At 40.4% G+C, this 18,933-nt stretch overlaps 1 protein-coding gene across 50 annotated transcripts in view; it reads right to left on the bottom strand.

Moving 5' to 3' along the window:
- The window catches only part of Nrcam (neuronal cell adhesion molecule), a 295,788-nt gene that overhangs the window by 51,546 nt on the left and 225,309 nt on the right, over positions 1-18,933 (bottom strand). For 30 of the 50 annotated variants that reach the window (XR_001838198.3, XM_063262272.1, XM_063262274.1 and 27 more), the window contains 6 exons: positions 18,747-18,869; positions 8,342-8,512; positions 7,811-7,867; positions 5,945-6,056; positions 3,598-3,782; positions 2,256-2,387 (listed from right to left, as the gene is read on the bottom strand). Coding sequence is in view for 49 of the 50 variants with exons in the window: in XM_063262272.1 (XP_063118342.1) it covers positions 2,256-2,387; positions 3,598-3,782; positions 5,945-6,056; positions 7,811-7,867; positions 8,342-8,512; positions 18,747-18,869 (780 nt within the window). In the remaining variant the exon portion in view is untranslated. The remainder of the gene's footprint in view (positions 1-2,255; positions 2,388-3,597; positions 3,783-5,944; positions 6,057-7,810; positions 7,868-8,341; positions 8,513-18,746; positions 18,870-18,933) is intronic. The other 20 variants (XM_063262283.1, XM_063262280.1, XM_063262273.1 and 17 more) reach the window with 1 other exon arrangement.

Raw genomic sequence — 18,933 nt, 5'->3', positions numbered from 1 at the left:
CTATGCTAGTGCTGTCCTCCAAAGGTCTATAAGCTTCACACATTCATGTGTTGAACCCCAAGCTCCAAGGTTGTCTTAGCCCAAAGGCTCAGGTTTTTATCAGGTGACTAGATCATAGGGCTCTCCTCCCACAAATAGAGTTAGTGCCCCTTGACAAAAGACTCGAGAGAAACTGTCACTGTATGTACACAGAGGAAGAGGCAGTCCCAGAAGCCAGTGTTCAACTTGGATTTTACAGCTTCCAGTACAGGGAGCAGAGTATCAATTTTCTGTTGTCTGTAAGTTACCTAGTCCAAGGTACTTTGTTATGGCAGCCAGAGCAGAGCAGCAGGGCCAATTTGGAAGAGTGATAGCAGATCAGGTGGAAAGAGCAAGCTCATCACTTAATTTCTCACACATGATTCCGTTTCCCCTGCTTAGCTCTGTGTCCTGACTGCCAAGCCTGGGAGTTTATGGCTTCAATGGCCTCTGGCTCTCCCGGTTTTCCTGCTGAGTGGCTAGATGGATGTTCCCTCCCACTTGTCTGCTTTCGCTGAGTCTAAATCTCAGGAGCACATTTAATCTTTCATAAACTGTAGAGTACCTCTCAGCTGGAAAAAAAACCCTTTGGTGCAAAGTGCTGAGTATTCAATATTGCTTTTATTATTACGGACACGTTTCTATTCAAACCATACTTGTACCGGAGAACATCGTTCACTTCTGGGTTCCCTTCCACTCTTTCTCTTCAGTTGTCACTCACAATCCCTTCAGAGTGTCAGTATCTCTTTGATGTGTGATGGGAGCTAAGATTTGTGGCGTTTCCTGCTCTGATCGGAATTAAAATTGGAGCATAAGTATCAGTATCAATTACTGGCCTCATTAGGTTCAGTTTTCTTCCAAGGACATATTTCCTTTTGCAGTAAACACAAGCTGTTTCTGCCCAAGTATCTGATAACTGTTGTGCTGTGTGACACAAGCAAACTCCCAGTAAATACTCAGGGCACAGGCTGCAATTACTCAGACTAAAACTACATCGCCCATGCCTGCTTATTAGGAACACTGTGTCTCTCAACAGTGAATCTCCTGGCCGTCTTCACCTCTGGGATGAATCTTCCACCCTAAAGGAAGACGAAGATGGGCCAAAGTCAGTTCAAAGGGCCTTTCCTTGTTCGGAGGTAAAAGTGACATTTGGTTTTCAGTGGGAGACTACCAGGAGCCAAATTGCCTCTGATCAGGGTAATGACTATGAGGTGAGCCGGACAGGGTTGGCTTGAAGCAGAAATCAACTTTGTTCACATCCCCCACGCTCCACCTAAGAGGACATCTGAATTCTAAGAGGTGGGAAATGTTCAAAGGCTGTGAGGAGGCAAAGTGAGGAGGAAGGCAGGGGCTGCTCTCAGTAAGACGTGGTTTAGAAGTTCAGAAGCAGTGAGGGGCAATTTAATCCCCCCTTTGTTATATACCCCTTCTACTATCTCCAATCCTCTAAGAATGTTTTATAAAAATGAGCCTTTACTCTGTGGCTTGGAGGATTCATGAAAACTCCCCAGCCACACACTTTCACGGGCCACTGTGGGCAGCACGGCGGTAGCCTGGGAAGATGGCTAGCAAAAATGACCTAGGGGTAGACCTGCAGACCAGGAGTGGACAGTTACAAACACAGCCAATGTCTTAATGTCTTCCTTAACAATCTCCGGAAAATGCCCTCATGAGACTCAAGGAGGAAAAAGAGGCAGAAGGCAGCCATGGCATCCTACATCAGGACCAGGTCCTTCAGATATGCAGTGGGACAATTGACCTATGAAGACTGGAGAATATGGGGGGACACTGGGGCTTTCCCCAGAACTGAAAACTATAGAGTCAGACAGATGTTTCTTTCTTTTGTCATCTACTGACTCAGCCCTAGATATCCTGTCAGGCTCTGTGGACTCTGTGATATTTCCTAAGAAAGTTAATCTAAACTGTGGGTGAGGTTTATGTCTCACCCTATCATTCTCCCCATGGTCTGGGATAAAAAAAAAGGAGAAATATTAAGTTCTGATTAATACACAGAATTATCTTTTTTATTACAAGTTCTTTTTCAACTTATTTTAAGAAGTCTATATAAGTATCCAAAGGCAATAAAAAAATTTTAAGGTGCTTCGGTGCCTCTGATAACTTTACAATCAGCTTCCATATAGAAGGTAAATTATTTCATCACTGCACACTTGTTTGTTGCTGAGATCCAGGCGCACTTTGAAAATACCCTGCAACCAGAGACAAGGAAAGTCACTTACTTTCTACTGGGACTCCATTTGTTAACCAGCTAATTCTGGGTTTTGGGTTGCCGTTAGCTCTGCAGATGAGGGTCCCATTCTCCCCTGGGGAAAGCACGAGGTTGTGAGGTGCAACAATCCAGTAGGGAGCCGCTTTATTGAAAGAAGAAAAATAAATTTAGGAAAACATCTGACTCGAAAAGTATTGTAGCCAATGCTACATCAGACTCCTATAGTACTCTGACTACATCAGACTGTCGGACTGGATTACATGGTTTTGTTAAAGAGCTGTTAGCATCACTTTTTAGAATGAAGGAGAAAAATGTAAGAATTGATTCAAATAATTCTCTAGACTTTATAAAGAGTAAGGAGAATCACATGGATTTGAGTTACACAATTATAAAATAGAGAAACAATTCTAAAACTTTTTAATTTTGAAAAAGTTGCAAAGATAGACTACAGTGTCCTAAACCCCTTTGTTCTGGTTCCCCTAACATCAAATGTTTTTACAGCAGGATTGTGGCTACACACAGGACAGAAAATGACCATTGCCCTGTTCTGGACACTACACCACCTCCACTGGCTGAGTTTGTTAGCCAGGGAGTTTCTTGGTCTCTCCTTTTCCTTCATGATTTTGACACATTTGAAGAGTGTTAGACCCATTTGATAGAGTGCCTTCGGTGAGTCTGGCTGATGCTTTCTAATGATTCACTCCAGGTTCCGGGTTGTAAGGATATCACAGTGGTGATGCCTCTTTTCTTCTCTCACCACTCCAAGGAAGACATGAGACCACCGTGACTTATTAGCGACACTCAGCTTCGTCACTTGGTTAAGGTAGTATCTGCCAGTGCTCCCACTGTAAAATTAAACTGTTCTGTAATCTGCGTTCTATTCCTTGGCATCCGCTCACTAGTACAGCCAATTCTCCATGAGGACCATTTCCTCCAGGAAGGGTGGTAATTAGTGGGCATACATTTAAAAATGTCGCAGCCGATAGCAAGAACAGTTTGATGCTATGTAAATATCCTGCTTCTCCTTAAAGTTGCTTTCACCCACCGATTTCAGAATTCCTCCCTGGATCTCGCCTGTAGTAGTTATCTCTGTGGGACTATCATGGTGCTTTTCTGTTTCTACCATCCCTTCTGCTTTTACTAATTGTAGTTGTGTGAGGAAGATTTGAATGAGTGGCTTTTTAATCTGGCCTGGATGCAATTACAGTGGGAATGAGAAAAGATTCATGACACCACGAAGAGGACATCAATTTAAACTTCTCATTACTGAAGAACACAATCAAAAGCACATTAAACCGAAGTTTCAGAGCCCCCACAAAAGCCAGGGGAATGCATCTGAGATCAAAGTATACCTTTAACTGTGACAGAAATGGTATGATGGACGGCTCCCAATGCGTTTTTTGCTATGCACTGATAATTTCCAGAGTCTGCTTCAGAGACATGAATGATCTGCAAGGTTTTCTTAAAGTTCCGATAAAACGTCCGGTTGACAGGAAGCGTTCCATCTTCCTTGATCCAGTAAATAACTGGAGTAGGTCTGAGAGAATAAATAAGCAATGATGTTACACAGGAAAAGGAGCTCCCCTGTGACGGCTCTGCCGAGTGAGTTTTCACGGGCATTTATAATCTTATAATCAATTCTTTACGTAAAGATAATGACAAGCATACAGACCTTTTAATTAACATCGCATTTTTATAAGTATTGCTCAGACCCTGCACTTGAAATGATTCCATTTTCAAATAATTAGAACTATACTAAGTTTTTACCTCAGTGATGATGCGCCCTAAGCATGGATCGCTTTACTCAAGGGACCTAATCTTTTCCTCAACATTCTGATCAGTGAGGATACTCTACAGACTTTTACTATGCCAATCAAGAGAATTACTATTAATAATATTGATTGATTTAATCAGCTAGAGTTAAAGATACGTGAACATCAGTTCCTTGTGCCTTTGCATCTCTGGTTGTCTTAATGAGAATAGCTGGCTTGGATAACATCTTCAGAATTTACGTGACATGAAAATTTTAAATTGTTCAACATAAACATGTGTGCGCACACACATGCCTGTGTCCTCAGCCATGTGTGGTGGGAAGACGGCAAGGAAGAAGGACTGGTCCAGACTCCAGGACATCACTGCTTTTGTTATCATAAATGCAAGAGGGATTTAATGACAGCTCATAACATGGGCTTTGCTATGTTTGGATGAACAAAATGACAGCATAGAACTTTAATGAAGAGGCCTCTAAAATTAGCACACACTATAAACAGGCAAAGCTGCAGAAGATGTGAGATCAGTTTCGAAGTATTAGTCAGTCACAGTGGAATCTGACAACATATGATGTCTCCTTACAGTTTGACTCAGGTTTCAGATGAGGTGTGAGCGGGGTGGGGATAGACACACAGTGTTATGGTTTACACTGAGCAAAGCCATCAGTTGTTATGCAAGGCTCCTATTCTACAAACAATCTCAGAGATTGATGAATGGCTTAATGTGGTTTGATGCTGAGCCTAACGGTTCCTGGCTTGAAAAAAAAAAGTACAGTTCCAACCATGGATTCGTGAGATTTCTTTGTATGAAAAGTTCTTTCTTTTCTATTTCCAAGTTACAACGATAGTTTGCAAATAAATAAATAAATAAATAAAAATAAAACATAAAAAAATCAATGTTCCTAATCTGAAAACGTGAAAATATGAAACTTATTAAATATCATGTTTGCTCTTGACTATAAAAATGATAAAAATTAGAAATTAAAAAATCTGCTAGGAAAGATTGTCATATTTTAAGAGTTTTGTTAAGTATTTAAGCTGAAGGACTGACATGGCAAATGTGTAAATTCCTGATTTGGTCAGCAGAGGGCGCCATGTGCATTCAGAAGTATTTATTCCTTCATCAAGGAACGACATTATCATTAGATATTCAGTTCACAGACAACACAAATCACAAAACGTGAAAGAAGTGTGTTCCTGAGATCCCAGTGAGGGCTTCAGTAACTGTGGTCACTTAAAGACACTCGTTGTACGCCTGGCATCACAGCAAGACAATCTAGAAACTTGCCTGACATGTGGGCCCAAGTTCACAGTTGCTCTTGTATCTACCCAAAGCCTTACTGGAGTGCCTGCCAAAGGCACATGGGCTCTGAAGTATGCGCAGATGAGCACCTTGGCTTTACACTCTGCCCACAGGAAGGAACAGAAGGGACAGTGCCTCCGTTTTGAGGCCCCGAGATGCGCTGTGAGCTTTTGATGACAGACAGTAAGAGAGGGCAAGATTGCCAACATATCAGGTGCTCAGGTGGCAGACCTTGAGAGTAACAAACTCGCAGCTATTCTGCTTTCAAAGGACTCCTCCCAAGATCATTCAACAAATGATCAGGGTAAGTAGGTGATTCTTTTTTAAAGCCAGCAAAAGCTGAGGTTGTTCATTGGAAAGCAGCAGAATTCTATGGTGATCACAGTGATCAGTGATCATAAGATGATTACAGGTACAGAAAACATACTGCAAGATGAACACTCTTACATCAGAATGTTTTAGCAACAACACACAATTCAAAGTTGACTCGGGTAATGTTTGTATATTTTTAAAATTTTGGTCAAATTAGAAGCATGAAACAATGGCTTTTCCTGGGAAATGTAAATGTCTGTCAACCATTTATATATTGATAAGAAGTAAGCATCCGGACAGAATGTGTTAACTCACAGGCCTTCTGCAATGCACTCCAGGGAAAGCACGTTTCCTCTTAATTCCTCCTTGTGACTTTCATTGCCCTCTGGAGTTAGAAATGTTGGTGGCCTCTCTTTACTAGATTTAGCTGCAAACAAGAAAACCAGTATGCATTAAAATTATGAAAGTGTGTTTCTTAGAACACAGCTGCTGTCAAAAAGCTGCCTAAAATTCTACTCTCATTTCAAATCCATTGGATGCTTATTTTGAAATTTGTTAAGTTATACATACACACTCTCTTCTTACACTTACTCAGTGTGCCAGGAAAAGAAACAATTTTGATTGCATGGGCAAAGCAATGTCAAGGACTCTTTTTTGTACATGTCTTTAATTGGGTTAGGGTTTTATCAATTTTCTGTGGGCTGGTAAATCTCCAAAATTTATGTGATGATGTCAGTTTGTCACATTCCTTAAGACTAGAGCTCAGGTCAAGGCAAAAACTGTGTCTTTTGAAGGATGTTAATTGTTGGGTTTTTGGTTTTTGTTTTTTTTTTTAAGCAACAAATCATTATGGACAAAGTTTTTTGATTTATTCTGGACAGCATTATAGCCCATGCCACTGATATATATCTTAAGGGTCCTACACTGCCAAGTCTGTGAAAAATAAAACAGAACTAGAGAATTTCTAAAGAGTTCTGAAAAATCATACGCTGTGAATAAAGATCTGCAGTAGAGGATCTCAAGGTGTGGCTTCATGGCAGTGTTTATTTAGTATAGGTAAGGCCCCCAGATTTATCCCTAGTTTTGGGGAAAAAAAAGAAAAGGAATACTGGCAGAGCTAAAATGGAAATCATTTTATTTGAAGTCAAAATAAAGAAGCTCTAAGACAGAGAGCTTAGAAATAATCCCTCTGTTTTATGGACTTAAAAACTGTGACCTTCTCGACTGAAGGCCTTGAGGAATTTTCAAGTGGAAATGTCATAAGACACTATTTCAGCCACAAATGATGGATGCACTTGGTACTTCTAAAACCAAATGAAGGGGCAATATATAAATTTCTCATTTCTCAAAAGAAAACATTCTAAGTACCCCAAATGGTATTGCTGGAGAAAAATTTGTTTCCTTAAGGATTTTAGAGGTGGTTAGGGGAACTTACTCCTTATTGAGTAGAGTCTTGAGGCCTGTATTTGAGAGAACCATATTAAATAAATAAAGGTGACTTATATCTGCCATACTCTGCAATGTTCATATCTCAAAGGTAAAAACTAATGTAGCAGAAACTCCATCTATGAGGAATTAAGAAGCCCTTACATCCAGAGCCAGTATTGTTTAGTAACAGATTTTATGCTTGACAGCCACGTTTTCCTTGAGGAAATCCAATTTGTTTCAATTTAATGCAAAGAATTGAATGGTCTATTTTTAAAGGTTTCCTCCCACAGAAAACAGTGACTGATTTCTAACAAAGCTAAAAACACAGAAGGTTAGATGATTACTATGTCATGTACTCTATGTTAGTTACTGAAGGTTCTTATGAGTCAATATTCTAGGAGTTAATACGACCAATCAGTTTATATTGTAGGTCATGCAAAAAGTTTATAGACAGCACAGAGTATGAAAAATACAATTCTAAACACATATGACAGGTTTTTTCTAAAGCATATGAAATGGTTTACATGAAACTTTATAACAAGTTTAATTGTACATACATCATGGAAAATGTTTGAGTGGCATGCTTAAGAGTTTACAGCTAAGTTTCTTAAGAAACACACATTGATATGGTGATATTAAACATGTAACTAGAGGTTTCCTAAAGAAACAAGGTTAAGCGGCCATGGAGGTGACGTTAGTGAACTAAAGTCTACAATGAAGGAGAGAATATCAGTTACAACCACTGTAACTCACCACCATAAAACTCAGTGTCACTCAAATTAGCAGCTATAGTGTCATTCAATTCATCCACTGAAATAAACAGAATATCATGAAGAGGGCACAAAAGTAGGCGAGAAGGATAAAAATCCATTGGGCAACAGAAACAAAGGCATACAGTAGGCTAAGTGTCATTCCTGCCAGGAAAGTATAGTGCTTGATATCATACTGACTAACTCAGAATTCACTCTACCACCCCCAACTGCGACTGGATCTACAGGATCAATGCCAACAAAAGGCATTGTGGGGTATAAGGCACACAGCAATGCTCAGAACACTATAGAGTCAGGAGGTTTCCAGGGGAATAGAAATGGCAGTGAAAAATGTAAAAGATAATATTTATGCATGCTTCTTCTAGCATTAAGTTAATGCTTTAGTGAGCGTTTGCAGGAATTTTCTTGGTCAATGAACTGTTTTACCTCAGAGTCAGACTGTACTTAACTGTTAATAATTTGATTCACATAATGTTTACACCATTAAAAGAAACCCAGGAGGCTGAGTTCTTACCTGAAATCACCTTCAGAGAAATAGGTTGTTTCTGTTGAATTGTTTGAGTGTGATTAAATCTGGCATAGCAGATGTAGTCCTCACGGGTGTCCTCTGGGAGGACATTGGAGAAGTAAAGGTCTCCATTCAGTCCTTGGGAAACCCGCTCACTCTGTGGCAGTCTTTGAAAGGCTTGGGGAAAGACAGAGATACTAAGATCATTCCATCATACAGGTACCAATCTCCATATCAGCAGAACAGCCATCTATTAACACACCTGTGAACTTCACCTGAAAAAATGCATACATACAGACATACACATACACACACACACACACACGTATATATATACATGCATATATACACATAATGCATACATATATGTGTGTGTATATGTGTGTTTATATATTATATGTATGTATGTATGTATGTATGTATGTATGTATGTATTGACAGCCCTTTTGGTAAAAGACAACAACTGGGGTGTTTTGTTGTTTTGTTTTGACTGTTTTTTAAGATGTGAGACACACTAATACACTACTGAACATATCCAATCCTAATTTCTTGGAACCTGGAAGAGAAACAGGACCAGAGGCATAAACTGAAATGTTTCATTAAGAAAGTAGAAACAGCTTACAGAGAGCTGAAACTAAGGCCTGAGGATTGACTTCAGGCCCGAGACCAGAGGTAAAACCAACTTTTCTGCTCCAAGTGACCTGCCTGGTAGACTCAGGACACACAAAGGCAAAATTCCTCTGGGACTGGACACTTCTGGTTTCTAGCTGGCACCCAAACCTCGCTGATCTCAGACCATAGCTCCCTGCTCCCAAACCCCGTGGGAGAGAGAGCTCATCGTCTAGAGGTTTGGACAATTCTGAGACTACAGGGCAGGAGAGATCGCCATTTCTGCCCACCATTGCCCACATTGCTGGCCAAAGAGGAAAGTGTATAGGGCCTCTGGGCACAGGAAGATAGGGGCAGTCAAGCTGCAGGAGCCCTGCAGCCCAGAATATGCCCAGATCTGAAGGAGCCTGGTCAAACAGCTCCCTGCACCCAAATCCCGGGGGAGGGAGAGCTAGACCTTCAGACAGGCAGACACGCCTGGGAAACGAGAGGAGAGTACTTTCTGCCCACATTTCTGACTCTAGAGGAAAACAGCTAGCGCCATCTGGGCCCCCTGTGTGCAGGGACCCAGAAGTAGGGGCAAGCCCTTCTGGTTGCTGCCCTCACAGAGAGCTGAAACCCAGCCCCAAGAAGTGGCTTCAGGCCTGAGACCAGAGGTAAGACCAGATTTTCTGGTCCAAGTGACCTGCCTGGTGGACTCAGGACACACGCCCACAGGAATAGCTGAAAGCCAGTGGACAGGAAGGACTACACGCCTAAAAGCAGAACACTCTGTTCCCATAACTGGCTGGAAGAAAACAGGAAAATGGGTTTACAGCACTCCTGACACACAGGCCAATAGGACAGTCAAGCCACTGTCAGAAAGAACAGAACAAGGTAACACCAGAGACAACCTGATGGCAAGAGGCAAGCACAGGAACCCAAGCAACAGAAACCAAGACTACATGGCATCATCAGAGCCCAATTCTCCCACCAAAGCAAACACTGAATATTCAAACACACCAGAAAAGCAAGATACAGATTTAAAATCATATTTGATCATGATGATGGAGGAGTTTAACAAAGACATAAAGAACTCCCTTAGAGAAATGCAGGAAAACACAAGTAAACAAGCAGAAGCCCTTAGAGAGGAAATACAAAAATCCCTAGAAGAATTACAGGAAAACACAATCAAACAGATAAAGAATTGAAAATGGAAATAGAAAGAATAAAGAAAGCACAAAAGGAGACAACCCTTGGTAGAGAAAACGGAAGGAAAAGAAAAGGAGCCTTAGATACAAGCATCACCAACAGAGTACAAGAAATAGAAGAGAGAATCTCAGGAGCAGAAGATTCCATAGAAATCATCAACACAACTGTCAAAGATAATGTAAAAAGGAAAAACCTACTGGCCCAAAACATACAGGAAACCCAGGACACAATGAGAAGATCAAACCTAAGGATAATAGGTATAGAAGAAAGTGACAACTCCCAACTAAAAGGACCAGTAAATATCTTCAACAAAATCATAGAAGAAAACTTCCCTAACCTAAAGAAAGAGATGCCCATAAACATACAAGAAGCCTACAGAACTCCAAATAGATTGGACCAGAAAAGAAACTCCTCCCGTCACATAATAGTCAAAACATCAAATGCACAAAACAAAGAAAGAATACTAAAAGCAGTAAGGGAAAAAGGTCAAGTAACATATAAAGGCAGACCTATCAGAATTACCCAGACTTCTTACCAGGGACTAGGAAAGCCAGAGGATCCTGGACAGATGTTATACAGACCCTAAAAGAACACAAATGCCATCCCAGGTTACTGTATCCAGCAAAGCTCTCAATTAACATAGATGGAGAAAACAAGATATTCCATGACAAAACCAAATTTACACAATATCTTTCTACAAATCCAGCCCTACAAAGAATAATAAATGGTAAAGTCCAACACAAGGAGGCAAGCTACACCCAGGAAAAAACAAGGAACTAATCGTTTTGCAACAAAACAAAGAGAAGACAAGCACACGAACATAATCTCACCTCTAAATATGAAGAAAACAGGAATCAACAATCACTATTCCTTAATATCTCTCAATATCAATGGACTCAATTCCCCAATGAAAAGACACAGATTAACAAACTGGATATGCAACGAGGACCCAGCATTTTGCTGCCTACAGGAAACACACCTCAGAGACAAAGACAGATAATACCTCAGAGTGAACGGCTGGAAAACAATTTTCCAAGCAAATGGTAAGAAGAAGCAAGCTGGAGTAGCCATTCTAATACCGAATAAAATCAATTTTCAACCAAAAGTCATCAAAAAAGATAAGAAAGGACACTTCATATTCATCAAAGGAAAAATCCACCAAGATGAACTCTCAATCCTAAATATCTATGCTCCAAGTACAAGGGCACCTACATACATAAAAGAAACCTTCCTAAGGCTGAAAGCACACAATGCACCTCACACAATAATAGTAGGAGATTTTAACACCCCACTCTCATCAATGGACAGATCATGAAAACAAATTAAATGGAGACATAGACAGACTAACAAAAGTCAGGAACCAAATGGACTTAGTAGATATTTATAGAACATTCTATCCTAAAACAAAAGGATATAACTTCTCACCACCTCATGGTACTTTCTCCAAAATTGACCATATAATTGGTCATAAAACAGGCCTCAACAGGTACAGAAAGATAGAAATAATCCCATGTGTCCTATCAGACCACCATGCACTAAAGCTGGTCTTTAATAACAATAAGGAAAGAATGCCCACATATACATGGAAGTTGAACAATGCTCTACTCAATGATAACCTGGTCAAGGAAGAAATAAAGAAAGAAATTAAAGAATTCTTAGAATTTAATGAAAGTGAAGGTATAACATACCCAAACTTATGGGACACAATGAAAGCTGTGCTAAGAGGAAAACTCATAGCTCTGAGTGCCTGCAGAAAGAAACAGGAGAGAGCATATGTCACCAGCTAGACAGCACACCTAAAAGCTCTAGAACAAAAAGAAGCAAATACATCCAGGAGGAGTAGGAGGCAGGAAATAAACAAACTCAGAGCTGAAATCAACCAAGTAGAAACAAAAAGGACTATCCAAACAATCAACAGAACCAAAAGCTGGTTCTTTGAGAAAATCAACAAGATAGATAAACCCTTAGCCAGATGAAACAGAGGACACAGAGAGTGTGTCCAAATTAACAAAATCAGAAATGAAAAGGGAGACATAACAACAGAATCAGAGGACATTTAAAAAAATCATTAGATCCTACTACAAAAGCCTATATTCAACAAAACTTGAACATCTGGAGGAAATAGACAGTTTCCTAGACAGATACCAGGTACTGAAGTTAAATCAGGAACAGATAAACCATTCAAACAACCCCATAACTCCTAAGGAAATAGAAGCAGTCATTAAAAGTCTCCCAACCAAAAAGAGCCCTGGTCCAGATGGGTTCAGTGCAGAACTCAATCAGACCTTCATAGAAGACCTGATACCAATACTATCCAAACTATTCCACAAAATTGAAACAGATCGAGCACTACCGAATTCCTTCTATGAAGCCAAAATTACTCTTATACCTAAACCATACAAAGACCCAACAAAGAAAGAGAACTTCAGACCAATTTTCCTTATGAATATCAACACGAAAATATTCAATAAAATTCTTACAAACTGAACCCAAGAACACATCAAAACAATCATCCATCATGATCAAATAGGCTTCATCCCAGGGATGCAGGGATGGTTTAATATACGGAAAACCATCAACATAATCCATTATATAAACAAACTGAAAGATAAGGACCACATGATCATTTCATTAGATGCTGAGAAAGCATTTGGCAAAATTCAACACCCCTTTATGATAAAAGTCCAGAAAAGAAAAGGCATTCAAGGCCCATACCTAAACATAGTAAAAGCCATATACAGCAACCAGTAACTAACATTAAACTAAACGGACAGAAAACTTGAAACAATCCCACTAAAATCAGGGACTAGAGAAGGCTGCCCGCTCTCTCCCTACTTATTCAATGTAGTTCTTGAAGTTCTACCCAGAGCAATCAGACAACAAAAGGAGATCAAATGGAAACAGATTGAAAAGGAAGAAGTCAAAATATCACTATTTGCAGATGATATGATAGTATATTTACATGATCCCAAAAATTCCACCAGAGAACCACTAAACCCTATGAACACCTTCAGCAAAGTAGCTGGGTATAAAATTAACCCAAATAAATCATAGTCTTCCTCTACACAAATAGAAACAAGCTGAGAAAGAAGTAGGGAAACGACACCCTTTATAATAGTTCCAAATAACAGAAAATACCTCAGTGTGACTTTAACCAAGCAAGGGAAAGATCCATATGTTAAGAACTTCATGCCTCTGAAGAAAGAAATTGAAGAAGATCTCAGAAAGATCTCCCATGCTCATGGATTAGCAGGATTAATCTAGTAAAAATGGCCATTTTACCAAAAGCGATCTACAGATTCAATGCAATCAAAATTCCAATCTAATTCTTCAGAGAGTTAGACAGAACAATTTGCAAATACGTCTGGAATAACAAAAAAATCCAGGATAGTTAAAACTATCCTCAACAGTAAAAGGACTTCTGGGGGAATCACTATCCCTGAACTCAAGCAGTATTACAGAGCAATTGTGATAAAAACTATATGGTATTGGTACAGAGACAGTCAGATAGACTAGTGGAATAGAATTGAATACCCAGAAATGAACCCACATACCTATGGTCACTTGATTTTTGACAAAAGAGCCAAAACCATCCAATGGAAAAAAGATAGCATTTTTAGCAAATGGTCCTGGTTCAACTGGAGGTCAACATGTAGAAGAATGCAGATCGATCCATGCTTATCACCCTGTACAAAGCTTAAGTCCAAGTGGATCAAGGACCTCCACATCAAACCAGATACACACAAACTAATAGAAGAAAAAATAGGAAAGAATCTCAAACACATGGGCACTGGAGAAAATTGCCTGAACAAAACACCAATGGCTTATGCTCTAATATCAAGAAGTGACAAATGGGATCTCACAAAACTACAAAGCTTCTGTAAGGCAAGGGACACTGTTGTTAAGACAAAACAGCAACCAACAGATTGGGAAAAGATCTTTACCAATACTACAATGGATAGAGGGCTTATATCCAATATATACAAAGAACTCACGAAGTTAGACTACAGGGAGACAAATAACCCTATTAAAAAATGGGGTTCAGCTAAGCAAAGAATTCACAGCTGAGGAATGCCGAAGAGCTGAGAAGCACCTAAAGAAATGTTCAACATCTTTAGTCATAAGGGAAATGCAAATCAAAACAACCCTGAGATTTCACCTCACACCAGTCAGAATGGCTAAGATCAAAAAGTCTGGCGACAGCAAATGCTGGCGAGGATGTGGAGAAAGAGGAACACTCCTCCATTGTTGGTGGGATTGCAGATTGGTACAACCATTCTGGAAATCAGTCTGGAGGTTCTTCAGAAAATTGGACATTGCACTACCTGAGGACCCAGCTATACGTCTTTTGGGCATATGCCCAAAAGATGTTCCAACATATAACAAAGACATATGCTCCACTATTTTCATAGCAGCTTTATTTATAATAGCCAGAAGCTGGAAAGAACCTAGATGCCCTTCAACAGAGGAATGGATACAGAAAGTGTGGTACATCTACACAATGGAATACTACTCCACTATCAAAAAGAATGACTTTATGAAATTCATAGGCAAATGGATGGAACTTGAAAATATCATGCTGAGTGAGGTAACCCAATCACAGAAAAACACACATGGTTTGCACTCATTGATAAGTGCATATTACCCCAAATGCTCGAATTACTCTAGATACATATAACACATGAAACTCAAGAAGGATGACCAAAATGGGGATGCTTCACTCCTTTTTTAAAAGGGGAACAAGAATACTCTTGGGAGGGAATAGGGAGGCAAAGTTTAGAACAGAGGCAGAAGGAACACCCATTCAGAGCCTGCCCCACATGTGGCCCATACATATACAGCCACCCAATTAGATAAGATCAATGAAGCAAAGTGCAGGCTGACAGGAACTGGATGTAGATCTCTCCTTAGAGACCCAGCCATAATAAGGCAAATACACAGGTGAATACCGTCAGCAAACCACTGAACTGAGAATGGGACCCTCATTGAAGGAATCAGAGAAAAGACTGAAAGAGCTGAAAGGGCTTGAGACCCCATATGAACAACAATGCCAACCAATCAGAGCTTCCAGGGACTAAGCCACTACCCAAAGAACATACATGGACTGACCCTGGGCTCCAATTGCATAAGTAGCAATGAATAGCCTAGTAAGGGCACCAGTGGAAGGGGAAGCCCTTGGTCCTGCCAAGACTGAAGCCCCAGTGAATGGGATTCTTGGGAGGAGGGCAGCAATGGGGACAGGATGGGGAGGGGACACCCATATAGAAGGGGAGAGGGAGGAGTTAGGGGATGTTGGCCTGGAAACCGGGAAAGGTAATAAAATTTGAAATGTAAATAAGAAATATCCCATTTAATAAAGATGGAAAAACTTTATCCAAAAAAAAAAAAAAAAGAAAGTAGAAACAGACAAAGTGCTCTGTAACAGGTTTGCATATTTCCTAGTATCTAAATTGATCTCTGATTGCATACATCTTTGAAAACACATCAGAAAGTTTGTAAGGTTATTAACATGAGTTATACAGTATCAAAATTAGGCTCTGAGCAAGGACACAAGTCCACAGATCCCCACCCTTACAGGAATCGATGTAATTAACAAACCAAGTAACAAACGCCCAATTAGCCAGAATAAGCAGTGGTGCCACTGTTTTATGCTATGATCTGGTATAGGGGAGTCAGGCCTGGTGTCCCTCACCTCATATACAGCTCATCTTATGACAGAGTCCATCGTTTACTTATGTATGCATAGTGGCCATTCCATTGTACTGGCATTGAAACTCCAGGCGGGAGGAAAAACTTTTTTTGTCTGTCTACATTGAAAGCATAGACAAGTGCCTAGCCTTTGGCTGGGGTTCCTTAAACACTCAGAAAGGCTCAATATTCATCAGCACACATAACTGTCCACTTTCAGGACCAGGGAAAGAGCTAGCCTTATGCCTAGAGAGAGGATTTCCTACAAGACTTGAGGCATAGAGAGAGGTGGAAGGCACTGACCTTTATATGATGTTACAAATGACCACCAAAAAAATACTCTAAAGCGCTTGACTCAGTTCCAGAGCCTGAGCTGAGATTTCTTCACCTTCCAAGTGAGAGGGAGTTGGAAAAGCTGTACACACTAAACTGTCAGGCTAGGTGTTGCATCTACTAATGGGATTTCCTCAGCCTGGCTCAAGGAATGTGTTCTTCCTGCAGCAGATACCCAACCTAATGTTTCACAAAATGCAAAAATTATAGTTCGAATCCCTACGGTCAGAGCTGAAAGTACACCACCCACTGGTTAATTACGTTACTCAAGTTTCACTCAAGGTGGAGGCTTATAAAGCTGTGGTCTTAAAATTTTAATCCTCTCGGATAGGAATAGTTTTACAATGCTGAGGAAAAGATCAGAGACAGAGCCAGGCAAGGTGGTGCATGTCTGAAATCCAAGCTATGTGGAAGGCTGAGGGAAAATGACCACAGTTTGAGGCAACTCTGTACTATATATCAACTTCAACATCATTCTGGGCTACACAGTGAGACCCTGTGTCAGAAAAAAATACATTTATTTAATAAATCCAGGGCTCCAAAGTCGTATATTTATTGTCTTTTGCTTCTCCTCTTGAATTGCATGACAAATGGATGCTGGTAGCTCGAATGTAAGACAACAGGATGTCAACAGGATGTCAACAGGAGAGTGAGTTTGTCCTGGGAGTCTCTTTGTATAATACTTAGAGAAAAGATAGACATACAGAAATATTTTTATGATGCAGAAACCAAGAGTGCTGCAGGATTCCGCTTTTTTCTCATATTTCAGGTGCAAGGCCTGGCTCACTTTCATTTTAAAATCCATGGAATCACACATACTGCCACCCGCGTCATGCAGGAAGCAATTAGTTACATATTCAGATTCTTCAGAGAGTTTACGTGTGATACATTTCTTTACTAAGCAGATGAGAAATCATTTCTGAACTGGGAAGATTCGTGAATGTAATTTTGATGGCGATATCTGGAGAACATTATTCACGAAGCTATAAATCACTCTTTTATTGGATTTGTTGCGTATCCCCACAAAGTCCATAAGAGCTGTCTATGCAGGAAGTACACATTTGCGCATAGACTTGTTTCTCACTTCATGCAATGCTTCCTTTGAGAGGTTTCATGAGTCAACAATGAGCATTCAGTGTCCAATTTTCTCTTCAGTGAGGTTTGCAGTCTGCGGTGGCAGAGGAAGTCGGGTCTCTGAGAATTGGGTATTTCGTGTAAATCTTTTGCATGCATTCCCCACACACCATCTACAGGCAGGTCTCTTTCAGAGACACAGTGGTACTCTTGCTATCAGACCAAGCAGTCATTCCCAGGCCTCATATTATCTATTAGCTGCACTCAACAGTCATTACTGCTGACCTACCCTGTGTTCTTGCTGGTCCATGGAGCACCATTCTACCTCTCTTGATCTCCTCTCACCTCAGTGATTACTCCTCATTCGCATGCCGGTGTGTTTTCCTAAGGTCTTGGAAGGCTCTCGGTCTCTGCCCCCAGACACTGCTATCTTCCTCCAGCACCAGATCTCTAAATTATCTCATTCAGCCCACTAAGGGCTCATACCCTGCTGACTGCAGCCCAGGCTTAGCCTCTGGCTCATACCTCTGACATGTGGATGCCTTGTGCCTCTCACATCTCGAATCCTGGTTCCTTAGTTTGTAAGCCCGTCGGTGTGCCATCTCTAAGATAACATGCTCACATAATAGCTCTGGCTGGGGGTGGGGAGTTAGAGGGTGTAGTAGCAAAACAAAGTTTCATCAAGGGCAAGGTCAACTGAAAATCTCCAGTAACTTGTTTCATTTCTCCTTGCCACAGTGTCATTGCTAGAGAGATAGAGAGGCTTATTAGAGCATATGCCTCATGTGCTCTTGAGAAATTTGACAGTCAATGTGATATTCTTAGTAAAGGAACTGACACTCAGTAAAGGCTGGTTAAATGTTAAATGTTGCTGGAGATTTAAAGGAAGAAGATAAGCTATAATCAAAGCAAACTGACTTCCTCTTACTAGCTTTTGAAATTTCTTAAAGGATACTCCTATTTTTAAATCAGTTTTCAGTCTCGAAACTATGTATTCATCCTTGATTTCTCTCCTCAGGTTCCTGTATTTCTGGTTGTGGAGACTCTACCTGTAGAATATATCCAGAGTCTTATCAACTATACGATGGCTTCCCAAGTTCGAGTCACCATTAACCATGGCCGGGATTACAACAACGCCTACCTAATTGAACTCTGCCCCTCTCTCTTTTTCAAGTGCTGGGGATTGAACCTACTAGGGTCTTATAGATTCTAGACAAATGGTCTACCAGTAGGCTACACACTGAGCCCCCTTGCACCCCTTGCACTTCCCTTTTGCCCTACTTGCTCTTCCCACGTGAAGGCAAGCCCAGTGACGCATTTTCTGTTGCTGATGATCTACAGCAGTATGGCATGGTTAATGAATGAAGTTGCATGGTGCTTATTTCAGTAAGCATCTATTTTTCTGAGCATCTGTACATCATTTTGCAAGTACCTTATGATTTATAAGAGAAGGTAAATTGTTAAAACAACAAATAACTACAAGATGGCTGAAAAAATTCTTAGCATTAGGACTTACAGTTATCCATCCAAAATATTATGGCCGGTGGTAATCCAATTGGAGGCCTACATGGTAGTACTAGTGACTGACCACTTCGGAGGATTATTGGTTCAAGTCTTTCCTTGGTCCACAAGGGTGACCCTATTAAGCAAAAAACAAAAACCTTCTGAGGTATTTCTTCTTGCAAAAATAAAAAGAAGAGAAC

Source organism: Rattus norvegicus, chromosome 6 (assembly GCF_036323735.1).
Source record: "Rattus norvegicus strain BN/NHsdMcwi chromosome 6, GRCr8, whole genome shotgun sequence".
In the NCBI taxonomy this organism is placed as follows: Eukaryota; Metazoa; Chordata; class Mammalia; order Rodentia; family Muridae; genus Rattus; species Rattus norvegicus.
The sequence above is the reverse complement of the archived record's forward strand: the minus strand, read 5'-3'. Positions and strand labels throughout refer to the sequence as shown.